This window comes from Clarias gariepinus, chromosome 17, assembly GCF_024256425.1.
Source record: "Clarias gariepinus isolate MV-2021 ecotype Netherlands chromosome 17, CGAR_prim_01v2, whole genome shotgun sequence".
NCBI classification, from domain to species: domain Eukaryota; kingdom Metazoa; phylum Chordata; class Actinopteri; order Siluriformes; family Clariidae; genus Clarias; species Clarias gariepinus.
In genome coordinates this window covers 29,097,435-29,121,893 of record NC_071116.1, presented here as the reverse complement: position 1 = coordinate 29,121,893, position 24,459 = coordinate 29,097,435, and the positions used below count along the sequence as shown (strand labels likewise).

The following is a 24,459-nucleotide window of genomic DNA, read 5'->3' as shown; positions in this document are numbered from 1 at the left end:
CCTCATGGTAACGGCTCCATGACATCTTAATACAGTTAACTCCCCACACACACAAACACGCGTGTAGCACAAAGCTTTTAAATTATTTGCATGTATTTATTATTTATAGGAAATTATGGGCATACACACACATGCAGATACAAGCTGTCTTAGACTTCTTTGCATTGTACATTTTGTACAAACCGATTAGTCTCATTTAAGTTTAGAATTATTGGTTGCTGGAAAATGTGCTTGTGAAACATTGGGAGTGTGGGAGTTTCCTTTTTGTAGATCCAAACAAATTTTTAGAAGTAACTCACATGTATTATCAATAAATAGACACGTCAGTGCACCAGGAAGTGCACCAGACTACAATATTCACAATTATATACAATATTTTCAGTGTATAAGTGAATGTATACAATGTTTAAAGTCCGGTATATTCTATGTGTGCGTTTGTGGCGGTGCGGGAGAAATGAGTCGGCCTCACCGGTTTCAATTAATCAGTCCGGGTGCACAATGATAGAAAATGTCTTTGCTGTAAAGCCGTCCTGATGGAGAATAATCCTAATTTCGATACTGTGGAAAACAAAATGAGACAAAATGGCTTCCGGGATTCCCCTCACAAACTTAGTTTGCAGTCTAAGTAAAGTCAAAATCTGTGCGTGTGCGCATGTGTTTGTGTGTGTACCTTTAAAAAGAATCACCCCGACAGGAGAGGAGGAAGGAGGGTTATTTCACACACACTTACGAACAAATCCGACTTACGAACGTGCTCCTAGCTCAGAACTCGTTCCTAAGTAGGGAACAGCCTGTATAAACAGGAATATCACATCACAAACACTGTGCACAGTCACATGACCTGAGACAGAGAGCGTAAAAGACTCAAACACAGACGCCAAGATTATCACAAGCTCAGATCCTTGCCCTTTACCTGGCTTTTTACCTTTTTGTCTCTACAGTTTATAAAAGTTGCTAAAATATTATTGGCATCAGCCGGCCCTGTGCATCCATCTTTAAAGAATTAACTTGTTTGCAAACACTGACAGATCTCTAAGCACCGCAGGCTTCCCCACCATCCCTTCATCCACAAGTCTCTTGGCATTCCTTCACTGTTTCACATTGTTAGAAAAAAAAACGAGGCCCTGTTTTGCAGAAATTACAGCTTGATTATCACGTTTTCTCATCCCATGCCATAACACCCCGTCTTTCTGTTGCTATGTTCAACTTGGAGCCGTCTTAAAGCATTTCAGGTTTGATTGCGGATCTGAAACACACGCGATGACACTCGAAACTAATTTTAAAACGCTGTCAGTACGAGTGAAAAGTTAGAACGTGTGTTTTTTTTATCCTGTTGCAGATTTTAATATTACGACCCCTTTTTGGGATTACTCAGATCCCATGTGTTTATTTCTCTGTGTGTGTGTGTGTGTGTGTGTGTGTGTAATTTGAATCATAGCTGAGTTAAACAGCAGAAAGTTGGACTGTTGAAGTGTAAGTATGTACACATGCTAGCTCTCTTTCTGTCACACACACACACACACACACACACACACACAAACACACACACACACTCGAACACACATTCACACACGAGCACATCTGTTTTCTGTGGTGGTGGTGAACTTGGCCTGCGGGTTGCAGGATACAAGCCAATACACCGAGCGCTAATTAACTAGCCATGAAGTTATCCTGAGTGAGCAGTAAATATCAGGCTTTGGAGAATAACACATCCCAGTTCACTCGTGGATGTCAGAGCGAGGCTCTCGCAGTTGGCTGCCCTTTTTCTCGCTCCCTACTGTAGATACAGATGCCCTTTTTTTCTATTTAAACCTAAGCAAAGGGTTGAACTGAACACCATCATTTTAATTTACAACAGACCACAGTGCAGCGTTACTCAGGATTGTGCAACATTTGAGTTTATTAAATGAAATCGTCGCTGGAACTGAATATCACAGAGGATGTGCCTCGGTCACGGGGATTGACACGCACACGGGCTGTGTCACCTTCACTAAGTCTGAGGGATGCCACACCAAGCCTCCTTTATGAGGAATAACATTCACTAACTCCAAGCCACTAACCCCCAAGACCTAATGTCTTTCACAGAGGACACTTCCCCTTTTCTCCCTTTCAAATAAAGTCCACACCTCTTTTACTTGCAGTCATGGGCACAGAGACCACACTCCTTTTTACTGGGATTGACTGGCACTGAAACTATGCTTCTTTCATTTGGATTTATTCAGAGCTTACAAAGGCCACAAATCTGAGACCACACTTCCCCTACATCAACCTATGGGTACAGAGGTCCCACTGGGAGACTTGGACTGTTTTTTGCAGAGGTCACTATTCTTTTTTTGAAGTAAGGAAGCATGGTTTTATGGTCTCTGTATGCACTCTACTCTCACCTGGTCTGAATGGTGCAGAGGTCCACAGAAGCCATGAAACCATGCTTCTTTCCTTCAGAGTGAGGCCACATCTCCTTATTTGGACAAATAGGTAAAGTTCTAAAGAAGAAAGTATAGCCTCCATGTTCTACCATGCAAAAAAAACAAAACCAAATAAAAAAAAAAAAAAACATGGTTTTATGGCCTCTGTGGAGGAGGCGTGGCATCTGCACCATTCAGACCAGGTGAGAGTAGAGTGGGAGTGGCCTCTGCAAAAGACAGCGACCACAAAGGCCACACCTCCTTTACTATAAAGGACACAAAGTTACAACTGTTTCATAAAATACTGATCTCAGTGTCTTCAGAATATAAAGATATCAATCACCTTATTGTAACCTGTTCAATTTGATACACCATAAGTTTATTGATGAGAACAGAGCAGAATTTACTATGACTGGGTGTTAAATACTTAAAAAAGGCATCAAGAAAAAAATGTTTGCTGTTTTAGCAGATTTGAGGAACATATTCCTGAAATACAATCCTCCCTCAGATTTTTTTTTACTCACTGGAGACCCCTCCGACTCCAACCCCAACTCGCTCAAATATTTCATGTTTGCGATTCTCTGCAGGGAGTAGTGCGGTATCAGATGGGGAGATCTCACACATTGCCTGGCCATATCAGAAATGGCTCGGGGTTGTGCTTAGCGAGCCAGCACTACTCGATACTTAGAGATGGTAGATAGTGATAGATCGCGTGTCTGGCCCCGGAAACCATCTGATACTGGTTTGATTCCGGCGTGCGATTTTAGCATGAGTTTAAGTTTGGCTCAAGACAAACCTGCAGGACCATAGTTGCCTTCAGTTTGACAAGTTAACCTAAAGTTAGGAATTGAAAGCCACGCAAGGACACAAAAAGGAGAGCTGTTAGTTGATCTCTTTCACTTATATGTGGAAATGAAAAAAAAATATATTTATAAAGTTTTTTGTTAGTTTCAATTTCACTTGGAGTACAATTTTTTTTTCTGTACCTACTAAATTTGTTTCAAAAGTGAATAGAACGCTTCTCATAATTACTTAAGTAAGTCTAGGTACAGTACTTCTGATTAAAGATCACTAAAATTATTTTCTGTAGTGTCAGTGTACTTTTGTCTTTCAGTTATTAATATAATTAGCGAATGTATTTATGTGCATTGCAGATAGTGATTATCAAGTGGAAATATCTTAACTCTAGTCAAACATATCTTCTTATGTTAATTTTATTAAGCTTATTTCTATACATTATAGATATACATACGTTTTTACACACACGTTTTTACACACAATTTTTTTTGCAGTGTCAAATATATTAAAATATCTATCCCCGACTTATGAACATGTACAAGCATGTAAGTAATTCACATGTATTGTACAAAAAAATTAGTCAGCCTCACCGGTAGCAGTTATCAGTCCAGGAGCATGATGATATAAAATGACTATCCTGTAAAGCTGTCCCGATGGTGAATAATCAAAATTTTAGAAAATCACGAGTTTATAGTCCGAAACAGCTCTGAGACCAAATGGCGTTTGTTCAGGCACGCACTAAACACCATGTAGCGTTGTCCTCCCCTGACGTCTTTCAAGGCTGCTTTTAAACGAGGTGAGCACCAAAACACCAAACCTGTGCGTTTTTTTTTTTTTTTTTTACATTTGTGTCAAAGTGTAAAACTCACTTTGTCGGACTTACAAACGAATCTGACTAACGAACATGCTCCCGGAATGGAACTCATTCGTAAGTCGGGGACCAAAAAGTATTGAAAAATTTTATATCATGTCAGCACTCTTGTAATTGATTCTTACTTCTAATAGCTGCTGAGAAAGCACAGCCATTCTGCTCCCACTACAAATGGCTATAGCATCACCCGGGAATCAAACTCATGACCTCCGGATCATGAGAGGGTTAATGCGTTTGGTCACGTCATGCACTTTACTAGATTGCTGGAAACTTGATAAAAAAAAAAAACATGGCTACCATGTTCATAAAATGTTAGTTAATTGATTTATGCAATGCATGATTCTGTCCTAAAAAAGAGCAGGATGCTTCCTTCACGTAAGCAGAGAACTTACTGCTGATGGCAGATTTTATGTACTGTATCTTGGGATCAGATGGAAAAGGTGAACGTGAAAGTAACAATTAAATTGGATCAGTGACCGTCTCTGTACCAGCCTGTGGTGGTGGGACAGGAGTTTATTTTAGTTGGAGACAGCTCTGTTTACTTATTAGTCTTTATCTCTCTCCTCTGATACAGCCATTGTGGATGTTGTGGGTGAACAAATAAGGCAAGTGCAGCCAGTCGAAGGAGATTTTTCTGCATGGTTACTCAACAATATGGAAGAACCTCAGAGTAAAGCTGCATTTTACTCATTCGTATTGAGAAGCCAGTCAAAGTGGTTTGGACACCATACAAGGATGTCCCATGGTTGTCTCCCTGTTCTTCGTGGTACCACGACGGCGCCAAATGAGCCCATTGACTGAGCTTGCATATTCTTTTGGGATTAATGGAGCACTCTGTCTATCTGTCTATCTGTCTGTCTGTCTCTGTGAAGATGTTTCAAGCACATTCTAATGGAATGGAAATATCATATCCCACAGCTTGCCTGGGGATTCCACGGGAAATGCTGGAATCTGTGTTCGTGGCAAGACCTAGTCTGGAAGTGAAAGGAAAAAGAATGGAAAACACACAGTACTCGATACGGACGGCATCAGTAGGGATGCCTCTGCCAGTCTAGTCCCTCTGTCTAGTGCCTCTTCTTAAAATAGACCTGAAACATAAAGCTGTTTATAGAAACCTTTCAGACATTTGATCTCACTGTAAGCTTTGTTTGGATCAATTAGTTACAAAGATATGTATAGTTATTTCATATGTTTCCTTGGGATATCACACTAATGAGAATCTCAGACAGACACCCTGATGTGAAAATTAACGGAAGTTTAAAAATGCATTGACTATTTCAACATCAATAAATAACAATAAAGAAAATGTGTAAAGATTGCTCTAGTAACCATGGTGACAGTGTGAAAGAAACATCAACCAAACCCCTCTGATACCAGGCAGCTTCATTGGGTATTATCTTTCTGTGTAACATTCTTCAGTCTCAAGATTGATTTCAGTCGAAAGGAAATAGCTTTTTAGGAAATATAAGGAAATGTTTCTAGGAAATGAGACGGACGCTTTGTCCTAAAACCTTGTCCTGCCCTTCTATTTCTCGCTATACTAAGTTGTCTCGATTGCCAGTCGGCTCATTCAGACTGGATGCTCTGTATGTAAGCCGCCGGGGGTGTGTGTGTGTCTGTCTCTGTATGTGTGTGTGTGTGCGCGCACTCTCAGTCATTTGACTGCGAGTCTGGCTGGCTGCTGAAGCTCACTATGGACAGGCTGAATTTACATGATCATCTTTTATTGCTGTCTGGAGGTCAGGAGAGGACGGGAGAATAGAAAAAGAACAGAGACAGCAATACTTTTATTCCGAGACGTCCTGGCCTACCACCAAGTCTTGTAGGCTGGACTACAAAGAAATATTGAAATCATATTTGTTAATTAAAATTATTTAAATAATTGAATCTAATTGGTCAAAAGTCGGTGACCAATGTGCTTACTCACAATGGTTTGACTTGTGCAATGGATTTATAATAAACTTGTAGAAGGAGTGTCTGGTGTCAGTGCCTTTAACGGACATTGAGTCTTTTAGCATGGAGTTCTTTACTTTTAGTGGTTTACTTTGGAGGGAGAACAAGAGGCTGAGGCCTGTTACACCTGCTATAACACGAGAATAAAATGGAATAATTAATTGGTGCAGACAACATAAGATAAGAGCAATACAAGTAATCATGGCTTGTATCATCTAGCTGATTATTTTACGCTAAAAGCATGACCTGGACTTTCTTTAATGTATCTTGTAAATGTTTTAAATAAGAACATTTCTTCTTTACCAGTTGGAAGACATGAACCTGCTAAGCTAAGAAAAACTTTATCTTAAAGCGGCTGTCCTGTGGAAATACAACCCTTAAGCATGGCTTATCCGACGCAGAAGTGATCGAGTGGAACTAGATTTATTCTCTGCTTTTTCTGTCTGCCATCACATTTAGCTATGGTGGTTTACTATAATATCGTTTTTACATCTCTAGATCGGATTCAGCATGACAACGTTTCTAAAGCAGAGCTACAGAAATGCCAGCATCATTGTGTGCATGCTGTAACATGGAGTATCGTGAATGATTTAGACTCTGATTAAATACCACAGATATCTGAGGAGAAGACAAAACCTCTCTTTACAGACTATAAAACATTCGTAATCATTGATATGGTGATGTTTTCTGTAGGAGATGTTTATTTAACATTTATGGAATGAGTTTTCAGTTCCTAAACTGTCAACAGTAAAGCTGTAACTCAACATTATTTAAAGCTTTTGTTTTTCCATAATGCACACTTGAATTAAAGGGTGTTGGGGGGGCTAAAAGAGGAAAAAAAGTACTACACATTATTTTTGTAATTAATGTAGATTGTATTTATTGGCGCGTTGTGGTGTAAATTGAAATAAAAACATTCTCTTTATACGAATAGAAATATCTATAATTATTGTGTCTGTGTATGTGTATGTGTGTATATATGTATATATGTCCTGTTTTGGTTTGGGTAAGGTATGAGCTGAGGCTGGTTTGTGTTTGCTCAGTAAAGTGGTTATGAAATCACTCCTAAGGTTTGTTGTGAAAACATTTCAGTCGTTGTTCGTCTCCCTCCCTGTTGGTCACTGTCTTTAGAGCTGGTGTGAAGATGTGAGCATGTGTGAACAATATGGGATATTAGGAATTCCTCACCAGGGAACGATTGCATTGAAAGTGAATAAACCGACGCATTCTGGGCCCCAACAACCACATGAAAAATAACTTCTAATGGCTTCTCTCTGAGAAAAGATCACCCACAGCCCAGCTTGAGTGTGCTCCAAGGGACGGTTTTAATTTCCAAAAGGCCTGCTGAGAGTTGTGGTTAGTCTGTTAATATTCATGATGGTTCTGCGAATGTGTTTTCGTAGCATTGTGACTTTGAAGAGAATTACTGTGCTTGTAGTCTTTGAGTTTCTCAACAAAGATAGGAAATATGGAAAGAAATTAATAGATTGGTGGGTGTATTTATTAATAGATAGTTAGATTTAATAATAGATTACTGGATATGTGATTGGGTAAGGGGGTGGATGGCTAGAAATATAAATGGCAGGACTGATGGATGGCTGGATAGATAGATAGATAAGTGAAAGAATGGATAGACATATGCTTGAAAAGATTTATGCGCTTATAAATGTATAGATAGATGTACAAATACAGATAGATGGTCGATAGAAGGACATACAGATTTATGGATAGATAAACAGATGCATGCAGTAATAAAGGCGTAAATAAATTGTTTTATATATGGGTTTTGATTTACATCGACGGTTGGACAGATGGATGCATGGATGGATGAACATACTGTAGGTGGAGTAGGTGGATGGTTGATTGGATAGATGGATGGATGGATGGTTAAACAGAAGGATGGATTTGTAAAAGAATAGATGGACAAATAATTATAGATGGCTGGATGGATCTAAAGATGGATGGGTGGGGGCATAGATGGAGGGCTGAATGGATAGGTGGGTGGATGAATGGACAGATGCTTCAATAGATTAATTCATTTATAAATGGATAGATTTACAAGTAGGCAGAAGGTTAGTTTAGATGGATGGATGGACGGACGGATAGACCGGGGGTGAACAGACGTATAGACGGGTAAATGGATGCGTGCATGAATAGATGTTTAAATAGATTTTTGATGCTTGGGTTTCGGTTTAGATGGATGGTTGGAGATATACACACACACACACATTAATATACAGTATATGATTGCATTTTAGGTTTTATAATGTAGCTGTTCATTTATAATCCTGCACATGCTGCACTCCAAACTAATATCTGTTTTTAATTGTCTGCAAAAAAATTATATGGGAGCAAGATATTTATAAAATCTTGATACTTCGCGATACAGAATCGCGATATAAATGAAAACGACCCGAGGTATCGTAATAACGCATCATGTGGTTCCTTGTGATTCCCATTTTTTTTATAAAATAATTAAAATCCTGAAGTGATGGAAAATGTTTATAAATGTATCTAGCTGACTTTTACACAAAGCTAAATTAGGACGGAAGTGTGATTGAAGAGTGTGTGTCTGTGCCTGTCTGTGCCTGTCTGTGCCTGTCTGTGCCTGTCTGTGTGTGTGAGACGGAGCAGACGGAGATGCCGATAGTCGCCGTGTGAATTCAGTCCGAGTCTCCTCCTTCATCTTCAGCGCTGGTGGTCAGACTGCACTCTGACGACCCAAACAACAGACTCGTTTGTTGTTTTCCCCTGGGGGCTCGGAATCTGCTCAGCCGACATTGGCATGGTTTCCTGCTCTGGGTGCCAAGGCCAGTGACTGATCAGCAGGATACACACACACACACACACACACACACACACACACACACATTCACTCTCCACTGTCTGGGTGTCTGTCTGGCTCTGCAGCCTTCCCTCCATCTCTCATGACATTTGCTATGGAGGGAAAAAAAAGATCAATGCTGCCTCTTTTCTTTTCACGCTCACTCTCTCAGGTTTCTTTAAGTGTACAAAATAACCGCTCTGGGTTATTTCCTGTTTCATTTGGAAACTTCAAAGTGGAGGTTGCTTAGCTGCTGTGTCGTTTCAACCACATGTTCACATGCCCCACCAGCAGCGATATCATTTACACAGTTGGGTTAACCTGCAAGCGTTCTGCGAAGGACCTCCACATTAAAATGGCAGTACACAACTATGAGTTGTCTCTCAATAATAAAGACATATTTTATTTGTCCTATATGAAGCATCTGAAATTATTCACAGTTGAATAGATGATGAATATTGCCTGGTATTGTCTGATACCCTTCAGAAAGCCCCGCCCTTTTTACATGAGTAGTATATGGGCTTGTTTTGTTCACATTTTTTCACTTAAACAATTCGTGATTGGTTGTCCTCAACACTCATAACATAAATCTCTTAATTGTTTCCTGCTCATTCAGCGAATAGCAGTTAGCTAATACAACGTCCACAGTCATCTGTTTTACTTACAGTAAGTTGCAGACTAAAGAAAAGTTTACACAAACTTAATTTCTTTATAATTGCTTTATGTAATATTTATGTAACATCTTAAAGCATTGTAAAAAAAAAAAACTTTAACTAAAACAAGAACAGGCCAAAATAAAAAAAATTTAACCATAAACACCCCTGGTATTTACTATGATTTGCAAAAGGATGATATTGACCACATGCTGCGTATGTGCCCCTGCAGAGAGCCTGTCTTATTGCTTTTTTTGGAGTTGCATGTCTTTAAACCCAGTCCTTGTGCTGCTAAAGGAGATCCTTGATGTGTAGTCTCCGTAATGCCTGGGGTTCTTAGTAACTAAGGACCCAGCTGCTGAAACTCTACACTGTGGTCTCTCAGTCTCTGGGGTAATTTACTATCACTGTCTGCGCCTTTTTGCCTTCTGGAGGTCGGTGCTGGTGCTGGTGTGCACCATGATATCTTTTTTAAAAGGATTCCGATCCCTCCTTCTCTCACACAGTCTCTCACACACATACACACACGCACATTCACATATGCAGGCACAACCCTGTGACCTTGCTCCCCGTGACCGATAGTGCTGGGTTGTGATTTAGAGCAATAATAAAATTACCACGTCTCTGGAAGTAGACAGGGCACCCGCAACATCTGGCTCTAATAGAGTTATGAGTGATGGAGATAGATGGTTCAACCCAAACTCGTGAGGCCACCACGCAGGAGGCTCTTTGAGGCACAGACTGACCTGATCTGTCGCTGCCACGATCGTCACTTTAGCAAAGCTGTGGAATTACATCTTTTGTCAGTTCTCATGTTTGAATCCTGTTCACGAGATTTCCAGCAATGGACTAACTCCTCGAGCATGGCTTTCAGGCCAGTGGCTTACTTACGGAGTTAGTAGTTACAGTTATTCTGTAGTTAGTGGTCATTAGTCACCTAAGGTTGTGAGATTAGACCACAAGTAAACCAGAAAACTCTTAATTCATGATAAGTCCTCAGTGCTCGCTGACCTGAACTGCTTTTTCCGGTATCAGATTGATTTCAGTATCAGTATTGATTTGCATCATCTTTGGATTTACCTAAAATTTCAAGATGGAATCCACATGGACAAGCAGCACCTATTTCTTCTGCTCTTACCCTGTTCAAGCATCAAAATTTTGGCAAATAAAATCTTTTTTCCAACGTCTTTCAATGAGCATTATGCAACTTTATATAACTTGTTGACCGCCTTGGACTTCACATTGTCCCAGCATTCTGAGAAAAACCTGGAAAACCGCTCATTGCCATCAGGCGCCATCTATTGAAGAATGTCTCTCAGGAAGTTGGAATTCTTCTCTCTCGCCTGTCGTGAAAGCTGCGTTTGAGACATGCAGACAAAGGCCATGTTGTGTTGTGAAGGAGGGTGAGCTCTGACAGGACTGTCTGTCTGGCCCAGAGAGAAAGCGAGCCGACCCAGACGCTATTGTGTGCCCGTGGCGAGCAGCCTGACTCGGCCATTCTCGCTGAGTGAGAGAGGTCACCGCTCGAGCTATGTGGATCAGCTCTGTCTGTGCTTTGAGTGGGGTGCCATGAACCACCCACAGAGGACACCAGGTGGACCTGTGGCCTTAAAAAAAAAAAAAAAGGAAAAAAATCATGAAAAAGCTTAAAGTGAGGAAACCAATGTGAATAAGACTTGGGAGTTAAAAAATTAGGAATGAGAATTAAAATAGTTACTATTGTTGATCTGTAGTCAGCTGTCAAGACAGAATATCTGTGAACCCAAACTCTTGAGTAAAGAACATCCCAACATCAGCACCTGAGCTCACTAATGCTCTTATAGATTACAAATCTCCACAGTCGAGCTACATCTGGCATACAAGTGTTGAGATAATAACAGCAAAGGATGAATGAATCAGGAATGGGATGTTCTGGAAGCACGTTTGGGTATGATGGTCAGGTCTCCTGGTTACTTTTAAGACCTGCCATCTATACATAAGCAGTTGGATAAAGAATTCCACAGCATTACATGTCAGTTCATTAACCTTCTTAAAGTCAGGTGTTCATCATCTGAACCACTGCGTTGCATGTCCCAGTTGAGATTTTCCAGCTTCTTCAAATGCATCACTCTTATAGACAACTATTATTCTGGGTAATTGGATATATTTAAACTCATTTAATTTAATTGTTTTGAGAGCATGTCTAAACAGCAGGAGTTTAAAAGAGCCTGTCTACGTGTCTAAAAACACGTCACATGATATTTTTGTGAACGTGCGAAGTGGAGCGAGAGAGAAACTGGGTCAGCGCGTAAGGAATTCTTTCCCAGAATGCCAACGTTGCAAAAAAAAAAAAAAAAAACCTGTCTTCCAGAAGCCAGTCAGAGCTCTGAAAATCGGATCACGCCTAACTAGTGGCGCTAGATTCCATGCATGTACGTCAATATTAACGCTGCTATCTGAAGTGCACGTTTTTTTTAAACCATATGGTTGTAGCTTGTACGAGTGTCATGTGAAGCATGTGGCTAAGGATCTGTTAAGTGTAGGAAAAGGTATGCGAAAATCCACTGCGTTTTCCTCGTAATGTGTTTTTAATGTTCTGAAACAAGGGCCCAAAAGAACTGTCTGAATGAGTTATGAACGCTCCAGACATCACTGTAACTCAAATGCTTTGTTATGTAATAACACACTATCACGCATCATGCTGGTATCACTTATCACTTCTTTGTGAATTTTTTTTTTTTTTTTTTGCGCAATCATCAAAGAAGAAGAACGTTCCAGTTAATCATGATGGTGACCACTGATAATCCTGATAAGCTTGATTATCCTGAAGACGTTTTGTGGTTTCTCGTGTGAAGCATGTATTACAATTTTATCCATAACTAGATACCTCCTTCCACATGGTCAGAGCCTTCACCTTGAGCCAAGATGATTTTCATCACCGTCATGTCATCATTTACAAAACTTACAACAGGAAAGCGTTTTCGTGTTATTTTGCAATATGACTGTTTTTATTAATTGAAAGCCAGTCCACATGTAAATCTGATACTCTGCTAGCTGAACGAGCCAAACTGTATTGCACTAAGAGCAGGAAATCAAGCTGACTTGAATAAGGCTCTCTCTGGATCTGGTTTTTGTTATCTCTGACCTTTCATTTGCCTGGATTCTATCTTAACTATGTTTTCCAACACTGTTAACAATTTCTTGACTATGAAAAATCACACTGACATTTTTTCTTAGTGAGTACAGTGGTAAGGCTTACAGGATGTTGAAGCTTTAAAAGGCTTGATTATGCTGTTAATTTTCACATAATACAGTGATGTATAGCCTGTACGTGCCTTATATTTCAACGTTCCGCTCTTTTATTGCATGTACACGTGTTCCTGTTGTTGAGAAATCCATCATGTACTGTATACAAAGACCCTTAAACATGAAAATTCTCAGTTCAGCTAGAAAGACTCTCAGCATTTTTTATTCCACACCACAGACACACAGTCGCATGGCGAGGTTTTCACAAAAAGGGCGTTTTTACAAAAAAAAAAAAAAGCAAATTAAAGGTGATTGGGGTGAGGGAATAAGAAAGTGAGGAACATGTAGAAAGTGCGTCAGTGTGGGTCCAGCATGCATGAGGCACTGGTGAGCAGTGGCAGCAGAAGGCGGCTAACGTGGGTCCTCTGTACCATGCCCAAGACTGTTTTATTATAAATTTTGTGATAGTTGTTAAAATGCTGTTGTAAAGGAAGAATAAAACACTTCAGCAACTGCATTAATGATTACTTTCCTATAACTGCACACCCCAAAGCATTTTATTCTTTACTTACTTACCTATTGTGTGCAGAATTTAAGACACCTAAAATTTTAAATCTGCTGCTTCACGTTTAGCTAACAGGGTTATAGAAACTATTGACACCCCTATTGATATTGTATCGATTATAACTTTGCCCCTTTTAACATTTGCACTACTCTTTGCCAGCTTATCACCTGCAATGAAGACATTTTCCTGGATATTTAACACTACAACTTGATACTTGATTTTTTTGTACCAAACGGGCCTTCGAATATTCGGCTCTCCATGGTTTCCATGTGATTGTATTCTAAAAGGGTTTGGCTGCAGGATATATTGTCTTACAAAACAAGACATTTAACATTGAGGCTTTAAAACCAGTTGGAAAAAAAAGTTCCAACTGTTATGTCCTGCAGGGATCTTATAAAATGTAGAGCACAAGTTGTCTGACTTCTCGGCAGTCTTTGATTAGTGTCGTAAACGTCCCAGTGCAGCGAATCGTGATGCTTCTATGCCAGTGGTTAAGCAATATTTCCATGGACGGAACATGTATGAGAAAACATATAGTCACTCTGCTTGGCTAGCACATTTTTTGTTTTGAAACATGAACTTGATTTTGGCCAAAGCTCTAGGTCATGAGTTACTTCACCAGGAATGTTGCTCCTCAGAGAATTCTCTAGCAACAGACTTTTTTCAGCTCTCCGTGATATATTGTTCCTTGTATGTAAATGAAGAACTACAGGATTTGAGCAGTTGTGGACAGCTCTGTGGTTTTCTTTAAAACGATCTTAACACGCACTCAAGCCGCAGGAGTACAGTTAGCCACACCACAAGCTACGCCTAGTCCTCTTGATTTGCCAGCATAGTGGTTTTGTTTAAGGATGCCTCAGTAGCATTTATTTTCATTTACATCATAATTATTAACAGTCAGTCAAGTAACATTAATGAACGTTATCAAGCACTATTTTTGTTTTAAATAGCGGCATTAAAATTGCTTGTGTCTTCATACACGTACTCTGTATAGTGCATTTAGTTGCATGAGTTAGTTTGAAACAAAGACCAGGTTATGTTTCACTTCTGAAGAACTTCAATCTAGTTTTTACAATCTAGTTTACATTTCTTTAGGATTCCTTGTTGTAGATATGTTTTTAAAGCTTAGACGTTGTTTTCTGCAGTTTTTATTGCTCCGAGCCAAAAACTTTCATGCTGACTTTTATGTTTATGATGTTTTATCACTTTTTGTCCATTGTGAAAAAATGCGGTGCTTTCTCTTGTTGATTCTTCCTGGTCAGAGCTTACGGTCTGCTTTGCTTTGATTTCCTTAATCAGTCATGAAAAATCGTAATTTCTTGTTTGTTAACGCAATATTCTTCCTGTACACTAGAAATACATTTCATACTACAACAGGGTATTGGATGCTGGTATCGGAGCATTTTTATGATTACATAAGCGTGATATCAAATGTATACTGGTATCGGTTTTTGAGAGTTTAAAGGGGTAATTTTTGTGCTTCTGAGCGGACAAGTACCGTATTGAGTCTCCGGCTCTCACGGCACTCATCCAACTTACAGAGGACTTGATAATTAGTTTGTGATTAGTTGATGAACTGATCTAGCTCAGTGATTCCCAGCCCAGTCATCAAAGCTCTTCATCCAGGCCAAATGTTTGTTAGAATCCAGCTCCCTGATCAACTGTGCCAGATATTCAGCACTTAATTACCAGATTTGAGGTGTTGAGAGCAAAAATTGTGAAAATCCTCTGGGTGTTTTTGCTGAGAAAACCATCAGAGTAGTGTAAGATACTTCACTGGAATGTCAAGGCTGTCTAAGTTGTAGTTCCTGACATTAATTATGCTTTAAAAAAAAAAAAAACTCTGTAATGGTGCACATGGCTTGGAAAAATGGCAAAGCTGATTGTTCCTGCTATCGCTCCGTGTGTGTAATTGTGTGCACCGTGAGGTAACAAGCCAAATCAATCATGAGCTATAATTTCATTACATCGTGCAGGAGCAGGACTATATCAGCGAGAGTACTCAGTGCGTGGGTGGGACGTCTGTGTTTTCTACGGCTGTCTGATGGATTTCAGATGAGTGTTTTGATCATATCAAGAGTATTACGTCTACACGTGAGCTTGCCCGCAGGTCACCTGTCGGTACTCAAAGACACATCATGATGTCGCTTGTCGGTTTCTTAAGTATGATAGAGTGGATCTTCTAAGTGGATCTCATTAAATTCCACTCAGATGACGTGATGTTGAGCGCCACGGACTGGGGCATGCACTCCAAACAGAAACTTGCATCAGTTACAGAAATAATGGCTGATTTTCCTCACTATAACAAGAGGAAATGCTGTGCGTGTGTGCATATGTGTATATATACATGTCTGTTATTATGTGTGTGTATGCGAGAAAGAGATTAACTACAGGGTTCCCTGACTCAGCACTGCATCATGAAGACACAGACAAGCAAATCACTAGCTTGGACTCACAGGTGGACTTAATTTTATCCCCTCAGCCAAGTAGTTTCAACACCACAGTGTTCAAGGTACACATAAGAAACCAAATACTATACATTATACATACTATATACTTTTCATCCTACTACACGCAAAAAGGAAGACTTTATTTTCACATACACTTGACAGTAAAATGGTTTCTGTGGTGAATAACGCAGCTTGTTATGAAGCTGGGGTGGTTACAGTTAAGGGTCATGATGTAGCATGTGAAGGAGCACCACTGAAGCAGAAAGGGTTAAGAATTCAGCCACCACTATCCTAACAACCTGCAACAGGAAATGATGTTGCTATAGCAAGCTCGATTTTTAGATATAATGCATGGACAGTTGAAATGAGCTGAAAATGTGACCAGGTTGTTATTTGGTCAGTGGTGCATGTGCATGTTGGTTCAGGCAACATGCTGCTGAACAGCATATTGCAACTTTTGTTGTTTTTTTTGGTCTGCTATTAATAAATCTGAGTTATTAGTACACTGATGATGCTTTTACACTAGGGACTTGGCACGTTTGTGTAATGTGAACACTGTACTATGCACAGAGCTCAGTACAGCATACTCAGGCAGGGTTCGAATCAAATATGAAAACTAGCTCTATCAAAGTACAGAAAATTGACTGCTGGTTGGAATGTGGGGTCATAAATTAGTTTCCCGTCTTCCCATAAAATTTGAACATTTGCGCAGCATTGAACTCTACAGTCATAGCTGATGGTCTCTATGGACTTTTTCTCCTTTTTTTTTTCATTTTAGCACTATTAGGTATAATGGTGTAAAGGTTGAATGCCTTGTACTTCTGTTTGTGTTTGTTTAATGGTGGATTTTAAACCAAATGGGTGCGTGCTGCCACCAAGTGTGTCGGAGTGTGTGGGTACACGTGTATATTTGGGAATGGAACAGCAACACTAATGTTAAAGCTGGCCACCAGTGATGTACAGAGGTGAAAGAAATCATACTCGGGCTTGGCATGTGGCGATCGTATCTATAGTGAAAACAAAAATTGACAGTTATGCTCAACTTCTTTACTCCAAAATACACCATAAAGTGGAGTCACCACTTTGGAAGGGTCAAATTATTGCCCTGCATCAATTCCTAAAAACGATTAAAGAGATTTAAAATTACTGGAATTTATTTAACATCTTTCTTTCTAACATGTTATTAAAACTTGGAAAAATAGTGCTGAACTTTCAACTTTTTCTAATGTAATTAAAAAAAATCATGAATGGAGGTCACCTTAAATGCTTAGCAAAAATGCATAGTAAAAGACTCATAGCTATATGTTTAAAAGTGGAAAAAAAACACTTGTTAGTGAGACTCATCAGGGAAAATTGGACTGGACTTTGGAGCAATGGAAAAGGTCATGAGACCTGATGAGTCCAGACTGACCCTATTCCAGAGTGATGTGTGACCAGGGTCAGGGTAAGAAAGGAAGTGCATGCAGAGATAGACCCATCATGCATAGTGTCCACTGTACAAGCCTCTGGAGACAGTGTTATGATCTGGGGTTGATCAGTTGCTGAGGTCTAGACTCAGCAATGTTATGTGTCAATAAAATAAAGTCAGCTGACGACCCGAATGTACTGAATCACCGGGTTATCACATCTATAGAGTTTCTTTTCCCTGATGGTACGGACCTATTCCAGGACTCAGAGTGTAAGGAATCATTTTCACACATCAACTGATGGTCAGTGAACTTTAAGTTTTAGTATTTTGGACGGGCAGTGTATGTAGTTACAAAGCAAAAATGTACTATTTTAATGCAGTCACTACACATATAGCACATATATGTGTAAATAACACATTACACATATAGCATTCAATAATGAATCTTATAAAATGTTTAAGTGTGGAAGCTGCTGCCATTTTTTAAGGTTAGGTCACACATTTTCAAGGCTTTAGAGAGTTTTAGAGTTTATAAATGGTCATTACAAGTTTGGTGAATTTGAGAATGTCAGGCAACTGTAATAACCAAAATCTTGTCATGACACAAACACATGACTGATGTAGTAACAGTTCTTAAATATGTTTTTTTATGTTTTTGTTTCTGACCTTTGTTGACCAGGAAATAGAAAATAGAATATATGACCAGATTTAGGTTTTAAATCTAACAAATGTTTTTCACAACAGTCTATATTACTGACATGTTTGTGCCCATGATGTCAAGTAAAGTTTCTTATCAGAAACATAACATTTTTATTTCCTGGTCACGTTAAACATAAGCTGCTTAGCTCAGTTAGGAAAATAAATGTTGAGAAAAAGTCAGCATTCCATTATCCAATTAAAATGTTTTGAAATATAAAAAAAAACTGGCAACTGGAATTGGCAAAACTGACTCGACATTATTCAGAGTTGATCTAGCTGCTCCGATCTAAAATGTTCATTCCAGCAATATGAAATCTGCCTTAATATTGCTGCAGACGCTTTTTTAGCCAGGTTAGCATTATTCGCTAAGTAGTATTGACGGATCTCGGCTGTCTTAAGTTCCACCGTGTTGTCTGAATTTGATACTGTTTCACTGTGGAATTGAGCAGAGTGAAATACCAATTGATAACATGCCATTCTTGAAGGGCAAAAGTAGTAAATGCTGCCTCATCACATCTCACTGGAGACTCACTTATTTAATTTGCTGTGGGGAAAAATGGCTGGCTTGTATCGTACATCCTTGCTTTTGGACAAGTAGGATAGTACGGTTCACTTGACCTGACTTGAAGGTAAGGAAATGCTAAATCAGGCTGATTTTTCTTTTTCGTTTTTTTTTTGTTGTTGTTCTCCTAAGCCTTATTAACATTGGCCTAAATTATCTCTATAGTTGTTGTTTCTCTGACAGTTTGATCCGTGCTCATGTAACTGTAACAGTTTTTGGCTCATGCACCAGTTTGCGTCAAAGCCCATTTCAGCAAGACCTTGAGTTCATTTCTCAAACATGAAGCAGCTCATATTAGGGTATTTTTTTAAAGATATTTTTGAAGAATCATTGCCGGCCTCAATTCCATTCCATTCCATGTTACTCTGGTCATCTCCAGACGGTTTATTATCATGGTGCTGACGACAAGCTGACGTTCCACTATTTCGTTGTTGGATCGTATCGACATTCCGACATCCCATCGCCACCTTTTTCTCTTGGTTACTTTTTGCATTTCAGTTTTTAAGATTTAAACAAGTTGCATTCAGACAATAGACAAACACGTCTGTGCTGTCCAAGTCTTTTCAGGATTGTGTCCATTTGTAGCAATGAAATCTCACACAGGGAAATCTTAATCAACATTCTTGGCATGATGGGGGTACTTTGCCTCAAAGGATGTTTTGTTTGATTACTTCTTCCCCTCCCTGAAAGGGCTCACTCTCTCCCTCTCTTTTTCTCTCTCTGTCTCTCTTTTTTTAGACGTTGTTTGTCTATTGCTTGTCAGAACAGATGGGGTGTTTATGAGAACGCGACACTGATGTGATGCTTGTGTACCATGTCAGGCAGTTTGATGGAGTTGAGGGCACGAGAGGCCCAGGGTAAGGAAGACTATGCTCACTAGCCCCCTTTCCCTCCGTATACAGGGGACAGTGCAAAACGGGCCAGGCGATGACGGGCCCATTTCCAGAATTGCAGCCAAAGCACGCAAATAGTGTGTTTCTCCATCAGCCTGGTGTTTCAGTCTTGTCTATATCTGGCTCCTTGGCATGCAGTGTGTTTCTTTATTTTATTTATTTTTTTATTTTCGTATGGAATGGAGATATTTGAAAGAAATCCACAAATATAAAAGCAAACCCTTTTTAAAGGCATGAAAGATGTTTATTACATTGCTGAGACAAGTTGAGAAGACTTTTGCCAGCAATAGGAATAGTTTTGCTCTTTTTTTTTTTATCTGCCTTCATGGTTGATGGTTCTTACAGGTCACAGAGGTGAAACATCAGGATAAAGACGTAACATTTCATTTACTGTCATATTGCTGTTTTGGTGTAAAGTCTTTGTTTGATCAGCGCTACATTGAAAACTGATTTTATATATATATTTTTTAAATTAAAATCTAACCTTTTTTTGGGGTGGGGGGGGGTGTTTGTAGCCTTGGCTCGTGGAATTTGATTTCCAAACAGGCCTGTTATTGCATGTACTTGGCTGTTTTGTGTTGTGCCACAGATGTTCTGCAAGAACAACCATCATAACATTCTGTGTTAAAATCCAGAAACCTGTCTTTTTGTTCTTGGTTCTTGTGCTGAACTTAAATTTACATTTAAGCCCGGATTCAAAGTGACTTACATTTTTATTTCCTTGTACATCTGAGCGTTAAGGGCCATACTCAAAGGCCCATCAGTGGCAACTTGGTGGCGGTGGGGTTTGAATCTGAGACGTTTCAATCAGAAGTCCAATCCCTTAACCACCCACTACCACCACAAGGTATTTGAGCACTTTTCTCGATATATTATGTGCCCTTACAGCTTCATGGTGCAACACTTGCGAGGCCCAGTGGTGATGTGTGACGTGGCGTCGCCAATCGGCAGTGTGAGGTTCTGTGGCAGATCTTTAGTGAAATCTGAAAGTCATGTTGTTTGTTGTGGTTTGAGAAAAACACAGGGTGAGGATAAAACAAGTTCAGGATCAAACTGAAGACCCTGGAGCTGTGAGGTGACAACAACCACCGTGTGCAGACTTTGTCATAGATAAATATTTGCAAATATTTGTTTTCCTACCCACCCATATCATTACTTTATTGTGCACCAAACCTCTGAATCTCAATTTAAGGCAGCCGATTGTACACACTGGTAGACCACATATGGGACTTGATGTGTTTGTGGTTGTGCAGGCCCAAGTGTTCATGTGTTCCCTCTTTCATGGCGGACGTCACAGATTTCGTCCTCTTTGTTATCCTGGAATGCACGAGTGTCAGTATTGAGATATTCCTAAACAGGGTCAAACAAACAAACCATCCACTTCTGTGCTAAATTACATTTCGCTGACTTTTGGCATTGTGCTGCTGTCTGTGCCTGAGCCTCATATGGTAGCTGTTGAATTTTCTGAGTAAGCCATAAATGATAGAGCAAAGGTTTGGACTGGTCTATTGTTTTCCTTTAACTTTCACCCAGCCATAAGCTCTCGTCTCAGAATACTGCATCCGAGGGAATATTTAATACTGCAGTTCCTTAATAGATCCATTGTGTATTACCTCAAATTTGGCCAAGTGGCTCCATGTTTCTGCAATTCTACTCTTCTTTTTATCGCCTCTCCAGTGGCTTTGTGCTATGGCTGCCTTTGAGCAGTCTTGCCAAAGTAGTTAATGACAATTGATTTGACAAATCACTATTCGTTAACCTTCTCTCTTGGTCTCTCCGCTCTCATGATCTCTCTCATGATCTTTCAGTTTTCTAAGTAGACCGACTTATATTGCTTCCAGGACTTGAGTTTGATTGTTTGGCGCACTTTTTTACCTTCACTCGTGTATTGAAATTTCTTTATGACCGAATGCCTTGGACAGGAAACGTTTGTACTTTTGTAAGATTAAGGTTTTAAAGACAGATATATTACAACTGCAGTATTTCTTAAAAGACACGCAAGCAAGTATGATCAAGGTTTCATTGATCGCCTTTAGTTTTGATTACGGTGCACAGTGCAGTGTCTAGTTCATGTGAGAAAATGATTCCTCATGCTCCCAGAACCACACTTGGAATATACCTGTTCCAAGAGGAAACAAAAACTCCATAGATGTGACAACCTGCTCATTCAGTACATTCAAGTCGTCAGCTGACTTTATTTTATTGCCACATAACATTGCTGAACCTAGACCTGAGCAACTAAAGCAACCCCAGATCATAACACTGCCTCCATAGGCTTGTACAGGCGGCTCTATGCATGCTTGTGTAAAGCAATTGAACTTTACACAAGCTCAATTGTGCTGCCACTTCGTGGAGCCACTTTCTTACCCTGACACACTCACCGCTCTGGAATAGACTCAATCTGGACTGATCAGATCACATGACCTTTTTCTATCGCTCCAAAGTCCAATCTTTATGCTCCCTAGCTAATCTTTTTTCTGACAATGTTTCTTATGGACACAGCTGTTTAGTCTCAGTCCAGACTTTTAGCTTTAATTTTCTGATGTATACATCAGGAGCTACATGAGCAAAAGTATAGGAACAGGAATCCTTAATGTCAATAAAGAAATGCACACAAACAAAAAACACTTTATCTTTGGGTTCACATCCTTCACTTGCATTAACCACGCCCTGCCGCTTACCCACAGACGTCACTGAACTGTTTTTGATGCTTTTTCAGGCAAACAAAATTATTTAATTCAATAAAGTATGATGCTTTTCTCTAACTGTATTTTTCCTGGTTCTTCAAACAGATAAAGAAATATTTTGAGCTGGAACCTTTGGCTCGGGGGAAGAGCTGGTTGCTTGAAGGAAGTACTGTGGACAACATGGATGCTGTAAAGGAGAGCTTCAGCCAACTCATCCATCTGCTGGAGGAAAAGGACCAGGAGACGGGCAGGATATGAGCTGGGAGATTTCACAGGATCCTAGGATCCTCCACTCCAGACAGTACAGATCCCCACCTCACCACAGGCGAGAGACTGACCGTGTGTGTGTGCGTGTGTGTGTGCGTGTGTGTGTGTGTGTGAGAGAGAGAGAGAGAGAGAGAGAGAGAAATAAAGCAGGCTGGAAACACACACAGATTTACAGCTCAATTTATATCACCTCATTCCATATTTGAAGTGAGACGTTTTGTTCTTCGTATTAGTACACACTTTTTCCTGCCTCTCGATTTACTTCGACAGTAAACACGGTTCTTTGTTTTATGTCCTGTGCTAGAAAACGCCTAGTTGCACATTGCTACAAAACTGATAAAGTTAAACACTTTTTTGGTATGTAGAGATACTGGATAGTTTTTCTTAATATGTAGATTGTTCTACAGGGTGTCCCAAAAATCTCCAGATGCGAGGAACACTTTTATTTTTTAATCTTTATCAAAATGTCTTCCTGTTTTTTTTTTTTTCTTAAAAAAAAAAGTGATTTCAGGTGGCTTTTAAGAAAAAAGAAGAACGACTGAAATTATTCTAAAGACTGGATCAGGACGCAAACAAAGTGCAGATACACAAATATACGTTATGAGTGGGAGAGACGACTCTCTCTCGCTCTCTCTTTTTCTCTGAATGCGTGTTTCCAAAGACACTGCAGTCATCTGGAGAATGTTTTGTAAATAAACTTATATTTTGAAAAAGGGGGAAAAAAAGTGTTAATTCCTTCTGAGACCTTTGCGACATCCGGTATTTAGTGTGTGTGTGTGTGTGTGTGTGTGTGTGTGTGTGTTCCAAATGAACATTTGTACTTTAAAAGCCTTAAAGTATGTGATGTGTATTTTTTGTAATCAAACTACAGTGACTTATTAAACAGTCTTAAATAATCACGGCTATGAAATGACCACTATATTTCCAAAACCACAAACAAAGATTCCAGAATAGCGGAATTCCTTCTGCATGTCTCTCTGGTGTAAGTGTAGAAATCATGCATCATTCAGGAGGATTGTTTGAGGTTTAGTGATACGTTTCAGTAATGTTAATCTGTACTTGTACTTTTTTATAAACACAGCATATCAAATGGAAGTGTTTTGTGTGTCGGAGATGTGTGTCGTCTCTCTGTAACAGTGATTAATCACCTGAACGGTGTAGTGCCAGTTACACATTGTGATCGTAGTATTATAAGGTTCCATTTGGGGCTTGAGATTAAAGCTTTGACATTCCAGTTGCAGAAATGTAAAATGTACATTTAACTAGGACTAGATTTTTGAGCAACTTTTAAACTTGGTATTCTGAAAATTCTGAGGAGGGCTTGGGCATTTTTTTCCCATTTTTTTTTTTTTTTTTTTTTTAAGTTTTAGGGAAAATAATATTACAATAACTTCACACATAATATTACAAACAATTTAAAATAAACCTTGTATAACTGTCTAATATCAACATGTTGATCATGAGAAACAGTGCTTGATCATGTCTAATCGTATTTAATCAGTTTTTAATTGACATCATCCTTTTTTTTTTTTTTTTTTTTTTTTAAGATTGCACCCTTTATTGTAGGGCTTTTAATCTTTTGAGATTAAAATATGTATCCATCTTTCATTTTGACCGTTTTTAGCCAAAATATAATACTTGTAGCTAGATACAGCTAAATTATGTTAAGTAGTATTTTTCTAATATTAGCAAAGTCTTACATGCACTGATATCAGACATGTTTTATAATATGTACATAACCGTCAATCATTCGAGATTTATATGCTGATTGGCTCCATTTAAAAAAAAAACCTGACGCAAAATTCATAAAGATGGATCATATATTAGATTAGATAAGATTAGATTAGAGCTAGACAGTGTCAACAGATAAATATGTATGGATAAATCTTTGGATCATAAATTTTCTTTTCAAATTTTCTTTATTTTTGTGAAGCTGCTTTTAGACCATGACTACTATTAAAAGCGCTATATGAATAAAATTGAATTGAATTAGATGAAACATGGATTTAGATTGTTTAAGGGCGACGATGTTACGTTCACCCTGAGTAATGATAGTCAGACAGCACCTTAAAAATCAGCACCTTGCCTATGAAATGTACAGCCTTTTTTTACATTACATCAACAACTTTGGGGAGAAAAACACTACAATAAGATGAGTTTTAATTATTTTTTTTGACCAAGCTGCCAAATCGAACCTTG

At 39.1% G+C, this 24,459-nt stretch overlaps 1 protein-coding gene across 1 annotated transcript in view; it reads left to right on the top strand.

The window, feature by feature from the left end:
* arl15b (ADP-ribosylation factor-like 15b) overlaps window positions 1-23,611 on the top strand; it is a 67,655-nt gene extending 44,044 nt beyond the window's left edge. The window contains exon 5 of the mRNA XM_053516127.1: window positions 22,099-23,611. Within this exon, the coding sequence (XP_053372102.1) occupies window positions 22,099-22,251 (153 nt within the window). The 3' untranslated portion in view covers window positions 22,252-23,611. The remainder of the gene's footprint in view (window positions 1-22,098) is intronic.
* The last annotated feature ends 848 nt before the right edge of the window (window positions 23,612-24,459 follow it).